General features: G+C 46.5%; 1 protein-coding gene across 3 annotated transcripts in view; it reads right to left on the bottom strand.

Annotated features, from left to right (window-relative positions):
- Positions 1–17,054, bottom strand: part of SCLT1 (sodium channel and clathrin linker 1) — a 1,687,870-nt gene that overhangs the window by 1,369,248 nt on the left and 301,568 nt on the right. For all 3 annotated transcript variants that reach the window (XM_069631056.1, XM_069631057.1, XM_069631058.1), the window contains exon 7: positions 10,722–10,857. In XM_069631056.1, the coding sequence (XP_069487157.1) occupies positions 10,722–10,857 (136 nt within the window). The remainder of the gene's footprint in view (positions 1–10,721; positions 10,858–17,054) is intronic.

Raw genomic sequence — 17,054 nt, 5'->3', positions numbered from 1 at the left:
TTCCTGTCTTCACTCTCGCTAATGGGGCCTATATAGGAGTTCTACCCAGTGAAGATATCCTGGCCTCATACTGTAGTTAGCTATGGCCGCCTTCAGCCAGGGCCACTTGACCGAGTCAAATGCCTTGATCGCATCCAGTGACACTATAGCCATTTCGCTAGTATCTCCTTCAGTATGTTCGACCACTCGATGGAGTCGCCTCAAATTATTCGAGATATTCCTATTTGGGACATATCCTGTTTGATCAGGGTGAATTAGTTTATTTATGACCTTCTTTAGTCTGTTTGCAAGAACCGCTGTTAAAATCTTACTATCTTGGTTTAACATCGATAGGGGCCTATAGGATCCGCAGTCACTACCAGGCCTATTGGGCTTGGGGAGTGGTATGATGACCGCTTCGCGCAGTGATTCCGGTAGTCTCCCAACTTCATATGCTTCATTAAGCATTTCCAGCAGTGGGGGGGGGGAGAATCTCTGCTTTATATGCCTTATAAAATTTGCTTGGGAGTCTGTCGGCTCCCGGAGTTTTACACGTGGGCAGCTGCCTCACCACTTCTTCTAGCTCCTCTAGGGTGATCGGGGCATCTAGCTCCTCCCTTTCCTCTACACTAATTTGGGGTAGCCCAATATCTTCCAGTATGTCTCCTATTTCCCCCCTGTTGCTCCCCGTCTCGTCTCCGTACAAGCGTCTATAATAGTCTGAAAATTCTTGATTAACCCCCTCTTGCGTATCCACTATGTCGCCATGGTCTTTCACTATTGTTCCGATTGGGGGCCTGGGAGTCTTGTTTTTGTAGAGCCACGCAAGGAGTCTTTCTGGTTTGTCACCTCCAGCATGTTGTCTTTCTATGTACTTTTTATAATTAAGATAACATAATCTCTCCCAATATCCTGCACATTTCTGCTGCAGGCCCAGTGCCATTTCTGTATCTGCCTTAGTGTTTCTGCCCCGTTCCAATACCCTCTCCAGTTCCTTTTCAGAGTCCTGTAATTCAGTCAGAATCCCATTCTGCAGTCCTTTAGACTTGGCTATGGCAATTCCTCTCACTACCACTTTAAAGGCTTCCCAGAGTGTGCCCGCTGTCTTAACACTGCCAGTATTTATCTCGAAATAACGTATTATTTCCTCTCGCATATCCTCCCTGAATATGCTATCTTTAAGCGCTTCTGCACGCAATCGCCATGTGGGTATCCTCCCCCTTAGGGGTCGGTATTGCCACATTAGCAGCAGTGGCAAGTGGTCTGAGAGGACTCTAGCTTTGTATTCCGGCTGCGGTATTTCGGTCAGTAACTCCTGCGTGACAAATACATAGTCCAGTCTTGTATATAGGCCCTGTGGGGCTGCACAGTGTGAATATTGTCTATCCTGCGGATGACGTGTTCTCCATGCATCTGTCAGCCCAAAATCCGCCAGTAGTGCATGTAGTGCCTTTGCAGCCGGGGTGGGTCTAACTATTTTAGTGTCTGATCCATCTATGTTGGGGTTCAACACACAATTGAAATCTCCCCCCCACAATATAGCTCCCCCCACGCTGCCACTGAGTTTACTATACAGGGTCCTAAAATACACAGCTGTATCTTGGTTCGGGGCATAAGTATTTACGATGCAGATCTCTCTATTTTCCACCATCCCTCTCATGATCACCATCCTACCATCCGCCTCTACCTGCGAGCTCAGCAACTGAAACGGAACATGTGGGGCCACCCATGTGATTACCCCTCTTGCATAGGCAGAGTATGTTGCCCCTACCACTGTCCCTCTCCACTTTTTCCGTACCACTTCCAGTTTATCTTGCATTAAATGAGTTTCATGTAACAGGGCTATATCCACTTTCTGTCTGCGCAGGTACATCATTACCTTGTTCCACTTCAGATAACTATTGAGCCCCCTAACGTTCCAAGTGACTATCTTAAGGTCTCCCATGGTTCGTCTCGTGTTCCGTGAGGTGTAGGCTCAACCCATAACTCTTCCCCAACTATAACAAACCACAGCACACAACCCCTTCCCTCCCCCCTCCCTCACCCTACCCCAACCCCAACAGTTGCCCAGCTCCATCCCTGGATCTCAGGATCCCCCGCGTTTGGGCCTACCCTGGTACCCCCCCAGGCAAGTCCCCAGCAGGGTGTCACCGCACTATCGGCGACCTAACTAAACTCTAAATGGGGGATGTAAAGGTTGGTCCTGCAAGGCTCCTTGTCAAAGTCATGGTCGCAATATTCGCGGATCATGTGTTTCCCCCAGCTGATCACACCATTTAGCAAGCTACTTCAGTGACTATATTCAAGTCCCATAGTCTTAAGTTCTGACACCCCCCGGTGCCCCTCTCGCTCATTACTTATCCGCGTCACCTCCTTCTCCCGTCCGAAAGTCCGACTCCTGGGGGCAACCTTGCGTGTCGAGCCATCCCTTAGCTTCTTCCGGTGTTTCAAAAAACAAAGTTCTGTGCTTGTGAAAAACTTTTAGTTTAGCTGGGTAAAGCAACATGTACTTATGACCCGCTTCTCGCAATCTTCTCTTGACTGCCCAAAGTTCATTCTGCTCCGCTGCACCATCAAGGTATAAGCCGGGTAAGCCGTTATGTTTGCCGACCCTCTTTGTACTGTCCCACCTTTGCGAAAGTGTTCCAGGATCCTTTCTCGATCCCTGTAGTTAAGTATCTTGGCGATCACCGGCCTAGGTGGGCCTCCTGGCGGTGGTCTCCTCGTTAGGGCCCTGTGCGCCCTTTCCACTGCGAACCCCTGAGACAGCACTCCCCCAGTGATTCACTGTAACATTGTTTCAACGAACTCCGTGGGGTTATGGCCTTCTGTTCCTTCCGGCAGTCCAACAATACGGATATTATTCCTCCGGGCTCGTCCTTCCGCCTCCTCCGCTCTGCTCTCCAAATTACCCACTCGCTGTACCAAGGCGTGAAGCTCCAACCGGTGGGAAGCACATTCCGCCGTGTTAGGGCCCATCTCCTTCTCGAGGTTCTCCGTGCGCTCCGCCAGAGACCTAACGTCTTACTGTAGTAGATTCATGTCCTCTTTGCACTGCCCCAACCTGGAGCTCCAGCGCTGTTTTTAGTTCTGTCACCGCCAGTTCAAGCTTGGTCTCCCAAGCCACCTTCAGATCGGCGATCGCCTCAAGGACCTCCTGGTTCGTGTCCATGGTGGCACTGCTCCCAACTTGGGCTCGGTCTTGGCTCCTGGCTCCCTCCGGGCCGGGCGGCGTCTTAGTGTATTTGTCTAATGTGGGTTGCTTACCCTTCAGTCTTGGGGGTTTATTAGACATAGCGCTGTGTCTACGAGTCGTGGGTCAGCCCCTTCACCCGTGGTCTTCAGTCCCAGCAAGGGTGGGTTCTTGTTATCCCCAAAGGGCCGATGGTATCTGCTGGTTCCCTCGATTGTCCGCGCTCCGCTCCCAGGGCACTTCACCAGCGTCTCTCCCCCTGCTTCACTGGGAGTATTGTCACTGCCGTACCCAGCCGTTGGGGAGCCACTTACCGCCTTAATAGTGCACACGGGCCCTCTAGATCGGTATGCCTCCTCCGTTCGTCAAGGTCCTCGGCTGTGCAGGTGGGGGACCCTCTTTCACTGCGGCCGTCCGGACTGGGCAATGTGATAATTATTTTGTACCGCTAGCGATCCGCCTCTGCTGTTGTCGAACGGAGACAGCTCCTCCATCTCAAGGGTGCGCCCCTCGGAATCTCTTTGTTCTCGTATGCGGCCATTTTGATGTCCCTTTCGCGGCCAGCCTCTCAGTACAAAGTAACAATCCGACTGTTCCTTCGCTATAAATGTGCAGCCAGCCTGCTCATGCTCTGCTCTGTGCCTTCCCACGCCTGTACATACTTTTTGGGCCGCCGCTGATCAAAAAAATATGCGTTTCTTGGTGGGATCAAGTAGTCGGATCACAGAGCTCACAGGGTTCCCAGCCTATTCCATGGCTACCAAGTAACGCCCCCTCCCCTAGATGGTTCACCACAGCTATCAAAACTCTCAAATCCTAGAGCCACCTCCTAGAAAGCAGATGGCGTGCAGAACCATTGCCGAAAAGAAAAGCATACACCGGCCATCTCAAAACTTACTGCACAGAAATACGTAAAGTCCAAAAAATCCTGTTACTGGAATAGAAGCGTCAATGCCCCAAACACCTATAGGGAACTCCACAAGCTCATCTCCAAATTCTATGCCGTAGCATGCACCGCGTCTTCCACCACCCACACCCAAACACTCTGACTCCCCTCTCAGACCACTTCCACAACATAGCCCTAGAAATAAACATTGCCATAGTCACTAAAATAGCATCACTCACCACCCCCTCTGCGGCAAACTCGAACAGGACATCAGAACCATTTTCCACCCTCCTGATCTTCTCTTCCTTCTCCCCTCTCGCCCACCCTTAATCTCTAAATCTACTGTCTAACAGCCGTACCTCAGGATCCCCTGCCCCCTCAGGCCACCTTCACTCTACAAAAAGAAATCCTATCTTCAACACATGCCAGCGATATCACAAGATCTATTGTTAACACATCTCTCAGTTGTGGCACCTTCCCAGCAGCATTCAAGACCTCCTACATCAAGACCCTGCTCAGAAAGCCCTCACTCGATCCCCTTGTCCAACACAATTACAGACCCATTTCCAACAACCAATTCATAGCTAAACCAACTAGGCCATTTCACAGAAACCAACCAACTCCTCAACCCCACCCAATCCTGCTTCAGACCACCAAGAGGATTTGAATCGTGCCTAGTCTCCATTTGGGATGATCCTAAAAGGTACAGGCTTGGAAGGTGGTGCTGCACTAATTCTACTCAACCTCTTGGCAGCCTTCGACACCATTGATCATACCACCCTCAAGGACAGACTCCACTCTCTCGGCATCAGGGATGAAACTGAGTCAAAAACCTCCTTCCTCTCAAAAAGATCCAAATAAAACATGTGCCTCCTTCCTCCTCGAATCCCCGCCGTGTTGCCCATGGAGTGCCACAGGGCGCTTATCTCTCCCATCTGCTCTTTAAGCTCTACCTGCGCCCCCTCCCCGCACTCATCCGTTCTTATGGCCTATCCTGCTACAACTGCGCAAACACCCGAATCGTCTTCAAAATCCCAAAGCCATTGCCTCCCCCAACATCGCATCATGTCTCTCAGAAATCGAACACTGGATAACTGCTAATCACCTCCTTCTCAACCCAGACAGCCCTCTTCCCCCAACCCACCCCATGGCCCCTCTCTCTAGGCCCACCCCCACCAACACAGTTAAAAACATTGGATGCATCATGGACACAGACCTGAGCCTATGATACCACATCAATTTCCGATACCAAAACTGCTACCTACACATGCGCATTCTTTGCTGTATCTTTCCTTACCCCACCTTTCTTCACATAGTCTCTGCTATAGTTGCTATTGTACTCTCATGCTTAGACTATGCCAACACCCTATACTTGGGGGGCCCACATCTCAACTAGCACAGCAGCAAGGCTCATCCTTGCCCTAGGCACAAGAGAACACATCACACCGCCCTCAGTGTCCTTCACTGGCTGCCGATTGGCCAACAATCCACCTTCATGTCCACCTAGCTCTCCACAACAAAGGACCAGAATATCTGCAAAATAAACTTACACGCTACAGGCCCACAAGAAACCTGAGATCAGCCACAACACTCCTCCTCGTCATCCCAGTGGCAAAATCATCCAGAATAGGGGATCGTCTTTCTCAGTCCAAACACCCACCATCTGGAACTCCATCCGCCGCATAGAGGATCACCTCCTTCAGGAAGGAACTCAAAACTTGGCTCTTCCCTTCAGCATCCAGACAGCCCTAGTCCATGTTGGGGTGGTCAGGAAAGGTCCCAATAATGAAGAGGGGTACACGTTTTGCGACTGGGGGTGCAGCAAAGTTAGCGCAAGGTTGCAATTTTATTTATGTATCCAGTGTTGGCAAATGTGAATGGGATGTGTTACTTCAAGTGTTACTTTGTGTTCAAGCTGATACACATTAGATTTGCACGCAGGCAGCAAGATAAAGGTCAAAATCGCCAAATTAAATATAAACACGATCCAGATATGGTGTGCTACGAAGTGCCTAGAAGCTGACAAGGAGTTTCATAATGCGCATGCGAGGAAGAGGACTTGTCATGAACAACCCAATGTAAATAAGAAACTGTAGTTATTAAACATACATGCACACTGATATACATACACAGGGAATTTATAAATCTACATGTAGTGGGCTTTTTTTTATAAATGGATTAAACTCTAGAGCCAGGAGTTTGTGAGGTGAACTTGGAGCGTCTCTGAACAATTGGTTTTGCAGGGCTTCAGAGGCCAGAGGAAGAAGTAATGAGCCTTAGCAGATTGTCAGCTAACAAAATGACCAGGATTTGTGTTGCCTGCTAGTTTCGCAGAAGGCCGATGTGCCTGCTAGTTTCGCAAAAGGCCAATGTAATCTTTTTCTTAGTACGTGGGGGCTTGCAGAGAGATTTGTTTTTGACCAACAATGAAAGTGGAGTGAAGGATGCTTGAGGCCAGAGTTGACCGAAACTCCCTGTTTCGATTGTTTTCTCGGATGTGGCCAGACGCCATGAGTGTTGAATTGGTAGTCGTTTTAGATTAGAATGTTCCAATGTCGCCAGTAAGCTCGGGTGGGTGAGAAGGTTATCGTCACTTCAAAAGGAACCTGTTTATTCTCCTTCTACTCATGTCGTTTGAAGTATTCGTGCAAACCATGTGCAATTACGTTTAGGGTTAAAAGGTTTCAGAGCAGCTGAGACTGCAATGAATTACATTTGTATGTGACTGTGTAACCATATCATGACGGCACAACCTACAACGGACAAATCTTAAAAGAGGGTGAGTTGTAAACACAAGCTGATGATGGTAGTTAAGATTGCTGCAGCCAATGAGAATGGGTGAAAGATTGAATTTCTTTTATAGGTCTTCTCCAATCACATGTGGGGGGTGGATTGGAATAAAATAAATGGGAGTGTTTTTTGAACCGTTGCAAATATTTATATAAGGTCAACTTGTGTGGTTCCGGGACACTCGGGTTATTTTGACTCTACAGCGTCATCTAGCTCCTCCCTGGGCGATTGCACAATAAACTTGCTTACATAGAAATGTGCACTCACGTCAAGTGGTGGGCCTTCCTTGGGTTAAGGTGATTAGGGGCCCATCCGCCACATCCATTTCCTGTGTGAACTATTACCCCAATAGTCAGGAATGCGGGGTACCCGGATGAGTCAACAAGGTGGAACCTAGTACCCCACAGAAAAAATGTCAGTCAGGCCTTATGAGAATCGCCACAAGCCATTGCTCTATCTAGGTCTCAACCTTGATTCTCTATTGTCTAACACCCCCATCACAATTGAACATAACTGTATCCCTCCCGGGGCGGGGCCACTCACCCCATACATCTGCAATAAACTGCTCGACTTCACCCACCCAACACACATCACTACTTCCAACAGAATGCAGCCGAGTCCCATGAAAAGATTCAGAGCAGCTGTGCACATAATCAGTCTCCTTCAACCCGGTCTGTCTGTCACAGCACCCCCATCCTCTCTTAGGATTTCTATGGGCTTCTAGTATGCACGTAGCCACCCTACCTACCTTCAGACTGTCTAAAAAAGGCACACATGCATTTTAGAATCCTTCCTCTACACCTCAGACCATGGTCCTCCAAAAGGGTCGTCATCCCCACAGCGCTTCAAGGCCATACGAATGGCAGTAGGGATCATACAAATGTCATAACATAAAGAATGCATGTTCTGTGTGGAGAATTACTGTTGGGAGAAGGTTTGAATTTTGGGATCTGGCTAAAATCAGATCATCTTCATGTAGTACAAGTTCTGTGCCAGGATAGTCACCAAGAGGGGTGGGCCACATTTTCTCTGAAGAGGATCTTTAAATAAAGTTCAGTAATGTTAAGGCAGATGTCTTAACTAGCCTGTATCCCGAGTTAATGGGAATGGTCAGCTTTCAACTAGATTAGCCAAGGATCAAAACATTTTGCACATGCTTTTTAGTGTGGGTCAAGTTGGAACTAAAGTATTTTGAAAAAAAGGGGCTTTTGTGTTGGTTGCTCTGATAGGCGACTCCTTACAATCCCTTGAATAATCTTCAAATCAACATTGTTGTTGAAAGGCCATACCCTTACGGCCAAAAAATCCAGTGGATGTCGCAGGTCACTGGATTCGGATGGTAAAAAAAAAGCCTAACCATCGGCAAAAATAGTAAAAATTGAAGTGAATCCAGGACTCAGCGCCATCAAGTTTAAATCTGCTTGATTTTAATGAACCATCACACAACTCTTTTAACCCCATATGCGATTAGACGCGTTTCGGCTGCCTTGAGCCTTTTTCAAATCTGGTCCACAAATAATATGAACAATCCATATGACTGTTGGTTCAGTAGTAATAGCGGGGCCAAATCCCCAGATCAAATAAAATCTGATTCCGAGTTGCAAAGAATACCACGCGTCGGCAAGAAAGAACTAAAGCTTCATATTGGGGTTTTCTCTTTTCTTCTCCCCACCTTTTCGACCAAATCGACTAAGGATGAATAATTTTTTTCCCAAAAAGTCAGTTGGTTACTTGTCGGGAGCAAATTATACAATGCAGAATTCTCAATTATTCTGCACCACATGTTGCATGCCCCCAAGCAAATTCCAAAATAAAGACACTTGTCCCACCCCTTAGCGAAGCTAACATTTTATTTGCAAATTATCCAGAAACTGAAGCATTAGTGACAACCGTAGGCATATATTTTGTTGGTGTGGCAAGTTTGCACTGAAACAGTGCAGAAGTTGATAGTGAGATTGGTTGCAGGTCAATCACAATCAACTAGGTATTGGCTATGCATGGATCAATGTTAGATCACAGTCATGATTCCTGCCCCTCATGCCCCAGCCCTCCAAGATGTCAGGCTGGAGCCAGGCCACAATCACCTACATGGCCCTCAAGGGCCTCTCCATCCCTCCAAAGACCCACTTCGAGTCAGATTTGGCGCTTGTGGCACCAGACTCACTCAATCCCATAGGATAACATTGAGGATTGGACTTGTAGTGCACTGATGGGGACAAGATGGATGCCCCCACATATTTCGGTTCCGAGAACTGCATGTGTAGTCTAGTCTTTTGGGTGTGGTTCAGCCCAGAGACACCTGGGATACCCAGAGACTATTTAAGCCATGCCCAGGCTGAGAAACATGCTTTGTGTTTTCTGCACCTGCAGCGTGACACTCACTGTGTTCCGATCGGTCTCCTGTAGGCCTGCATCTTTCTTCTGCGCTCAGCTCCTGCAAGAACAAGAACACCGTTAGGAACAGCCTTACCTTGCGGCGCTTCTGCCCATCATTCATCGCTCCTTCTGTTCTGCGGGCATCTTCGGCAGGGTCATTCCCATCCTGGCACGCCGCTTCCTAAGGAAAAGGGAAAAGAACAGAAAAAAGGCATTAGTAAGCATTCTGCAAATCTTCGCTTATTTTTAAATACTGTACGAGCCTCAAACGCTTACCTGAATCCCAGCCGCTCGGGGGGAACTCTGTCTCCGAAACTTCTCATCCATCTGCAAGAGGGAAAAGACACTCCAGGTTAGTGTGGAAACATTTAGAGGCGCTGCATACCGCCCGCTTACTCACCGCATTTGTTCTTCATAACCGGCATCCACGCTGAAAAGGTCGCGGCACCTAAAAGACACAGGAAAAGAACTCAGTTCAATACAAATATGAAAGGGGTGCATCGCGCTCTCACTCACCTTCAGCGCTACTCATCTCAGCAGCACGCCGCCATCCCCGGACGCCGGCCATCATCTAAGGAAGGAAAGGAACAAAGTTAGAGAACTGTTCAAAAGACTCATTATACTTACCTGTCAGACTCTTGCCAGTGAAGTAACTAGGCAGCAACGAGCCCGCATCAATCAAGGCGCCCCTGCGCTGAAAGCAGGACGGAGAGCACACTTTCCAAGAAAATAAGGTGAGCTGTGGATCAAAGGGAGGGGTTGGACCCCGGGGAAGAAGGGGTTCAAGAACACAGAGACAATAGGGAGTTAAAATCTACCAATCCTGTGTTTCAGGCCCCCTCTCCAGTCGAATAGCCTCCAGGGAAGGGTTCGAGGTCGTAAAAGGTCAGAACAGGCTGAGTGACGTCCCCGTGGATACCAGGTGAGCGTTACAAACACTTTGTTTAGCTCATCAATGACCATCTACTTCTGGTCCCAGCTATGTTACTCAATAAAACATCTGTTCCAACCCATAACCTGCTTATGAGATAGGGCACTTAGGTTTTCTAAGCAGGTTGAGAAGATATTATGCTGGGGAACTTATTCTATGGACAATCCTCAAAGCTTCTTGCAGCAAAACCAAACCTGCCTCAATCATTCAGTTAACTCCTGAACCCCTATTTTACCCCTAAATCTGACAAGCCAATTGGTAAAGCATTTTGTTATGAAATGATGGATTTATTTAGACCCTTATGCACAATTAACTGATTCTTAACAACATGGGCACTTGTACGGGTAATATCATAAAAACAAACATTAAAACGTCACTGTCACGTTTGCCCTAATACAATCTAATATCTACAAACAGGAAAGAATTGTCAATTTTAAGAATTTCAGTCATACAAATACACGTATCCAAAAGCGTAAACATGCCCTCTTCATGGCTAATGTGTGAAGAAAAAACCATTCCCTATTCAAAAAACAAAAATCAGAAAAGAATATGTGGTAAAAACGTACTTGATTAGCCAGTTGCAACTGCTCCTGAAGATTTTTAATAACTTCTTCTTCTGTAAAAACATCATTGCCCAAACCTGTGGCATCAGGAATGGACTCCAACTGCTTCTCAACAGTTTCCCTTAACTGCTGGTGTAGTCTACAAAATAAAGTATGGGTAAGAAAACACGGTTTACACCTCAAAACCAATGTGTGCCAGATTCATAAATAGGTTTGTAATCTGTGTATCAAGTGCGTACACAAGTGGAGAAACATCACAGATTCTGCAGGGTGGTGTGATTAACAAAATATATGTTATTCTTGTAAATGGCTTAGTGTAAATGTTTTTCTACCCACCAGCAAATTTTGCAGAATGTGTCATGCCTGAGAACTGGCAGAAGAACCCCTGATTAATGTAGGGATGAGGCAGACCCTACGCCCCCTCTACTGCACCTGCTTATATTTCATATCCACATAGAAATGCTCATAATGCCCATGAACATGTCAACCACTTTTTTCCATTTGCACATCTGACAGGAGTGTAAATGTACAAAAAGCATTTGCAGAGACAGTCTCTTTAAGGAAGGTCACTGCAAGTGTGCAACGTGAACCTAAATGGGTTTGCGGCCGAGCCCATTTGCATTCATATGGCTTCAGGTATACAATTCATACCTGAATGTCAGATGTGTGCCAGGCAGGCATAGACCCTGGAGGGCTGAATTCCCAATGTGAATGAAGCAACCTATATACAGCATGATGCAGGCACAGAATGCAAGGGCCAAATTGCCCATCCAATTCTGTGCCCATTTTGTTTTCATCAAAGGACCACAATAACTTTCTGAACATTAACAAAACTACCTGTTTATTGGGGTAAACCTTAATCACTTTATTTTACTTACAAAGTAAACGTTATGATTTGTGGATCAGACAGGAACAGATGCTTAGCTTGAAATGTACACAGAGTAGATGGAAACGACAACTGGGAAAATTGCAGAGGTCTCATCGTCGCCACTGGTCTTTTGCCATATCACAAATACAGAAATCAATACAAGCAGGGTTTGGAATTGAGGGGAACTGGAAGCTATTTAGCTCCTACTGTTCGGCTAGGAGAGCCTGGGTAGCTTGACACCAACAGCTACCAGGAGCTACTATGTGAAGTTAATTCTGTACGTTTGGGACAATCTATAAATAAACATTAGGACACATCTATACGATATTTAAAGCTTAAAGGGTACTAAATAATGGACAAAATAATAGGTTTGCATCTTATGTGGAAGTTAGATTTGCAGAACGCTATGTACTAGCTCCTGGGTCCTCTGTGGTAGCTCCTGGTCACTGGTTAATGCGCGATACATGGGAGCTGCTTTTAGCTCCTGCTTATCCAGTCTTCATTTCGAACACTGACAACTTACTGACTGTAGAGTCTATGCTATCCTAGTCTATTAGACCCCTTTCTTTTGGGAGGTCATTCATGGAAGACTACATGACCGGAGTACTGATTGTGCGGAATTAGATTCAAGAAAATGGCACTAAACACTGTTCTTTTAGCAGGGGTGGTGGGGTGGGCAGGTGACAAGGAAGAAAGAGGAATAGGACGAGTACTACAGCCACTACAATCAGTAAAATCAATGTTACCTACCTATAGGTATAGTTGTCCATCATTTGTGCATTTAGTAGACTCACCTACCAAGATGTTGAGGTGTGAATTATGAGGGGTCAAAAATGAAAGCGGAACACAAAGTTGTCATGTTTTTGGTTAAAGACTTTTATTTAAATTGGTTGGGAAAATACCTCTCTGACCCTGCACTAAGAGGAATTTCCCTACCTAAAACTAAAAACGAAGGAACTATCTGTCAGGATGTCAGAAATCGGAAGCCATCCTTGTGTTCAAACATTCTAACCTGACCTTCACACTATAAACAAAATAAAGTGACAAGGGAAATGTCTTTAACCTGATGCTTGCCAAAAAGTGTTCATAAAATAAAGATAGCACAACTCCAACAGAAATGTTCTCCAAGGTGGAAAGACCTACGTTCCAGGGAGGCTTCCCTTCCCCAGAATTATTGAATGGATTAACAATGTCTCTTGGACTAACAGTTCTTGCGGTTTCTCTTGGTTTACAACAATCCTCAAAACTGATTAACCTTACTAGTTCTTCAACACAAGTTCCTTCTTTATTCAATGAACACAGTCTTATCTTGTCTTTTCTCATAGGTTTACACTTCGCCTGGTATACTCCCCTGCCAGGACTTCCTATATGCTTGCAACCTCCTTGTATACTCTCCTGCCAGGATTGGTTTTAAATTCACAACTGCCGTGTATGAGAACTTTCTCTTCTTCAACTGTGTGGTATTTGCTTGCCAGGACTTCCTCAACTTGTATTACAGTTTCTCTTTATCAGCAAGTAGCATATACCGTTCTGGCCTTGGTATATCCAATTTAAGCTTCCCCACTTTTTACCTTCTCATTGGGGTTCTAATTGGCGCTTTGCCCTTTTCTCCAAAATACTTCCTCTTTGCATTTCACTTTCAGCAAATGCGCAATGTTCAGATTTTCTTAAAGTTCAAAAACTTCTTATGGAGCGGTAGCCGAAACGCCCCGGGGTCCCCACTCTGCTCTGGTAGACTCACCGGTTCTCTGTAGCATTTTCGGCACTCCTCGTGCTTACGCAGCATTTCTCTATCCCTTCCTTCCCAATCCGTGTGGCTCCGACGTCTCTCCAGCCTCTTCTGCGGTTCCGCTCCTGCACACTTGCTTCTCCTCAGCTCCCGGTAAGGACTGCGATGCTTCACTTGCCTGCAAAATGCCCAGTTTTCCTCTAGCAACATCTCCACGGCAGATCCCTCGGCCAGCACGTCTGTCCCACTCCAATGGCGAGCCTCTCTGCTCTGCCACACGGTCTCACGCCACTGGCTCACCAACTGCAACTAAGAGGTCACGTTGCCTTCCGAGATGCTATCCTTAGTTCCGTTACCATTTGTTAGGGAGGATTCTCATTCAATGGCTAATTTCCCTTAGCTAGTGATTCCCTCAGCAGCTTTGCTGGATTTTTGGAGTTGTTTTTTTCACTTGGTAAGAGTGAGCTTTTCCCCCACTCTAACCCATGTTTTGCCATGTGTATTTCATCTGTTTTTGTGATTGTGGGCTCTGGAGTACACCACTTCATTAGCCCCCTCCGTTTGTGTGTAACACAGCACCTTCAGTGCAGTGACACAGGGTTGTCTTTTAGACTTCCCACCGACTCCATTTCTGGGGCTGACTACTGTCCCCCAGAAAAGGGTAAAGTTGCCATTAACTTTACATATTCCTTTAACCACATATCCAGTACACCCCATTTTACATGGAGTATTGGAAAGGGTTACTTCCTAGCCCTTTTTATCTGTACCTCCTAGAGCATTGTTTTTCTCTTTTAACATTTAGACTTGGCTGGTGGCAGTGTTATCTACCCTAACTTTTCTACCGCGTTTATACTATATAAACGTGGTATTGTTTTAGGCTATTATATTAGCCTCGCGCTTGACCAAATACTTTTTCATTTGGCTACAGTCGTGTTTATTCACCATTTCTTTTTGTTACAGTCCTTCTTGTGTTTTACTTTGCGCGGCAAACAAAGTTTGCCTTCTTTGTTCACTGTCTTTTGGCGGGCTTCTGCCAAGAAGCCCTCCTCTAGGCGCCTGGGTGTCTAGGTGGGCTGAATGTGAGGGAGGGGTGTAGTCATCCCCTGCACAGGGTATCCTAGGAAACCCAAGTCACACTTTGCCATGATTGGCTGAGGTGGTTGTCCGGGCTGGACAACCCCCCTGCTGCGTGATTGACAGCCAGACTGTGTGAATGGGGGATTTTTGCATAAAAGGCAGGACTCTTGGGCTGGAAGTCAGAGTCGCCACTGGAACTACAAGGAACCGAAGAAGAAGACGGCTGCTGCAACTATTCCGTCCCGGTGAAGCCCTGCTGCAGTCCTGAGCTATCTACCCTTCGACGACCAGAGAAGATCCAGTCCGGAGTCTTCTTCCCTTGAGCCTGGTGGGGTCAACCAGCTCATCTTCCACAGCCAGAGGATCCTCTTCGTGGTCGAAATCGCTGCACACTGCTATAGTGGTCCGGATGGCCATCTGAAGAGCCTCCTGTTTTTTAAAGGAGCGCACCTTTTCTTCACCGTCACTGCTGCTGGCTTCATCCCTGCGTAGTGCAGACCCCTCCAGACGTCGTCCTTCTTGCCGAAGCTGCAGGAAACGTGGGTCTGCAGAAAACTACCAGGAACAACTGCCGTGGCACCAGTTTCTTCCTTGAATAAGGTACTGTGTTCTGCTTCGAGGAGCTAGGGTGAATCCCTTTTCTCCTCCTCCTTCAAGGCACGCCCTCATCTTCCCTCCTTCTTATAACTTTTGCTTCCTCTATTGACAATATCTAAGTACTCCTGGCTACGTCGAATCTTGAACTGTCCGACTGTGTGATCCTCGACAACAGGGACCCGGTTCCACTTGACACTGGCTCCAGCCTATTGACTCATGAATTTCTGTCAATGAGTGTTCTCTGATTCTGTCTGCCCTGACAAAAGTATTGCCTATGATTTTTACCCCCAACTCTCTCTGGTTAACTTGGGTGCTAAGTGTGTTTTTGCCCCGGTATAATTTCTTGCCGCGGATACGCATATCTTTAGTAAGACCGAACAGTCATTACTGTCAAAAAGTGATTGCATATGTGTCCCCGGGAACATCTTTTGTTTCACAACACTGGTCCGTTAAAACAGAGGGTACTTACATTGAGTTATACTGTACCAAGTGAATTGGTTGGTTGTAGTGTATTTTACGTGTGGTTTTGAATTAATAGAAGTGTTGTGTTTTTAACAAATGGTTTAAAAATAAATGTACTTCTATTTTTTACCTGAAACCTTGAGTCAGTGTTTGCTTGAGTCACAGTAATTGTGGTCTCTTTGTGTAATCTCTGCTACTGCTCATATACTCTTGAGATAAGCCTGGCTGCTCCGCTACTGCTACCACTTTAACATAGTAGTACAGGCTTGTACCAAAGGTGAACTTGTATTACCACTTGTAGTCTTAATTGTGTGTAGTGGTCCCTAAGGGCACTGCACAGGAATCTGCCTAACACCATATTTTAAAGGTTCTGTGTAGCAGTGTCTTTCTTCAACAACTAATACGCTCTCCATGCTTGTTGCCCTGCATCAATTCCCTCATCCTCCTCGTCTCAGTACTTGTGGGAATTGAAGTCCACTGATGTTACTTGTTGTTTAACATTGGAAAAAGTGTTCTTAATTCCACATGGCAAATCAGTTCTCAAAAAAGAGAAGCTGGAGCTTGTGCCGCTTTTATCAGAAATAGAAGGTTGGGTTGAATGATATTGGGAGAAGGTTTTACTATTCTTCAAAAAGGAGGGGAACAGATATATGCAGTATGCTATTAGGCTATTGGGTATTAAGGGGGTCTTCTACATGGGCAAATGGGTGATAACATGTCTCATCCAATGTCATGACATCTCCCCGGTAGTCGTCTCCTCCCATGTAATCCTCCCTTATTTAATCGCCCCCAGGGTCAGGGTCAGGTAGCGGTTGCCTTTCCCTGGCCACTTGGGAGGAGGGCACCGCCGGGGAATCCGTGAGGACTCCACTGGATTAATCACCGAATCCACAGGTTAAATAATTCTTTCTCACGGCTATACACACGTCTACATTATGTATAGAACCCACATTGAGATATTTCTAAGGCCAGTAGGGCTCGTTTTAGTTCAACACCCAACTGCCCTGCTAAACTATTAAATCCATTCTCCCCCCGCCAATCACCTCACACCTCGGATTCGAAGAGTGAGATTAACAGCAATGACGAACGTTTGGGGAGGCCAGGTGGGTTGCATGCAAGCTTATACAATGGTGCCAATGACTGAGAAGAACAAGTTACTTACTCCTGGTAATGTTCCTCCCACGTATTCCTCATCTTTGATATTTGTTATCCAGCTTCAGAATATATTTTCCAACAGAGGGCGCTGTACGTCGATGGCGTTGACTCGATGTCCCTCCAGGGCATCCGTCTCGAGGATGAGGTCATTGAATGTATATAGCACGCGCAGCGCCCGTTGGCTTCAGTTCTGTTTTTTTCCCCACAGTAAAAATACCTGCAGAACCACGGGTTTGACCGTACTCGGCCTTGAATGAGCAAAAGCTGTAATAGCATGGGAAATTCTACTGAGGGGTAGGTTGGGAGGGCGATGAGGAATACTTGGAAGGACATCCAGTCAAAAGAACATTACCCGGGGTAACTTGTTCTTTGAATGGATTGGGTCCTCCCAAGTATTCCTCATCTTTGATAGACTCCCAAAGCAGTATTTGATTTGGAGGAGGGAGTA

This window comes from Ambystoma mexicanum, chromosome 6q (genome assembly GCF_040938575.1).
Source record: "Ambystoma mexicanum isolate Mex_15411 chromosome 6q, UKY_AmexF1_1, whole genome shotgun sequence".
NCBI classification, from domain to species: domain Eukaryota; kingdom Metazoa; phylum Chordata; class Amphibia; order Caudata; family Ambystomatidae; genus Ambystoma; species Ambystoma mexicanum.
The sequence above is the reverse complement of the archived record's forward strand: the minus strand, read 5'-3'. Positions and strand labels throughout refer to the sequence as shown.